At 63.5% G+C, this 1,126-nt stretch overlaps 1 protein-coding gene across 1 annotated transcript in view; it reads left to right on the top strand.

Moving 5' to 3' along the window:
- ATP9B (ATPase phospholipid transporting 9B (putative)) overlaps positions 1-699 on the top strand; it is a 184,946-nt gene extending 184,247 nt beyond the window's left edge. The window contains exon 33 of the mRNA XM_029922755.1: positions 273-699. Within this exon, the coding sequence (XP_029778615.1) occupies positions 273-409 (137 nt within the window). The 3' untranslated portion in view covers positions 410-699. The remainder of the gene's footprint in view (positions 1-272) is intronic.
- Positions 700-1,126: the final 427 nt, after the last annotated feature.

The raw sequence follows: 1,126 nt of genomic DNA, 5'->3' as shown, positions 1-1,126 counted from the left end.
AGCCTGCGGGCCCCTGGGGGTGACGGCCCCACCTGCCAGCACAGAGGTCATGGCTCCGGGTCGCCTCCCAGCCCGCACCACAGACAGCGCCCCAGTCTCCCCCCACCGGAGGGCACCGGGCACGTCATACAGGGTCTCGAAATCCGGTTTTGCTTATTCTGCTGAAAGGGCCCATCTCGCGGGTGCACCTCTCTAGCGTCTGCAGGGACGCACCCCGGCGGGTCTGTGCCTTCAGGCCACCTCTTCAGCTTGTCCCTGTCTCCTTCCTACAGACCTCGCCTTCATCACGACTGTGACCTTCGTGTGGAAAGTGTCGGCCATCACCATGGTCAGCTGTCTGCCGCTCTACGTCCTCAAGTACTTGAAGCGGAAGCTGTCCCCCCCCAGCTACTCCAAGCTCACGTCCTAGGCTGCAGCCGCAGGAGCTGGGGCGCCGACCCGGGGCCGGGGTGCCGGGGGTCCCCACAGCCCCCTTGCTCCTGGCCCTTGCTCTTCCTTTTCAGTGTTTCTCTCAATTTCCACGTCAGAGCACTGGAGTTTCTCTAGAAAGTGGGCCCTAATTCTCTCCCTGTCGCTGTAAAACATTCACCTCTTTATTTCATGTTTGGCCATTTCCTAACGTTCAGATTCTTTATTTGAGGTCACGATAGAGAAAGCCATTTCGACGTAACGAAAATAAACTCCAGACACTAAATGCCAGTGTCCGTGTTTGCTGTTGTCACTTCCCCGCCTGTCACACTTGTCTGTCCAGCGGGGACTCGTGAGTTCCCGGCACGAGGAGCCGCGTCTCCACACGCACTGCAGCGGGGCCGGAAGTGCTCGCGTGTCCACAGCCGTGGCCGCGCCGCTGTGACGTACCGGCTCCCGACGTCACCGGAAACCCCTGAGCCGCCGGGTGTGGGCGTGGACGCCAGGGTCCCCCCCCCCCCCCCCCCCGTCGCTGGACTTCCGGGGCGGGGCGTAAGCGCACGCGCGCTGCGCAGTGTCCTGCGGGTGAAAAGGGCCGCTGCGTTCCACGCTGCCGTTGGGGTTTCTGTGCTGGGTGTCACTGTCGTGGCCCCCGTCCCCCCCCCCGTCACCGGGAGCGTCCTGGAGGGCAGCTTCTCCCTGGGTCCTGAGGCCGGTG

This window comes from Suricata suricatta, chromosome 14 (genome assembly GCF_006229205.1).
Source record: "Suricata suricatta isolate VVHF042 chromosome 14, meerkat_22Aug2017_6uvM2_HiC, whole genome shotgun sequence".
Lineage (NCBI taxonomy): Eukaryota > Metazoa > Chordata > Mammalia > Carnivora > Herpestidae > Suricata > Suricata suricatta.
The sequence above is the reverse complement of the archived record's forward strand: the minus strand, read 5'-3'. Positions and strand labels throughout refer to the sequence as shown.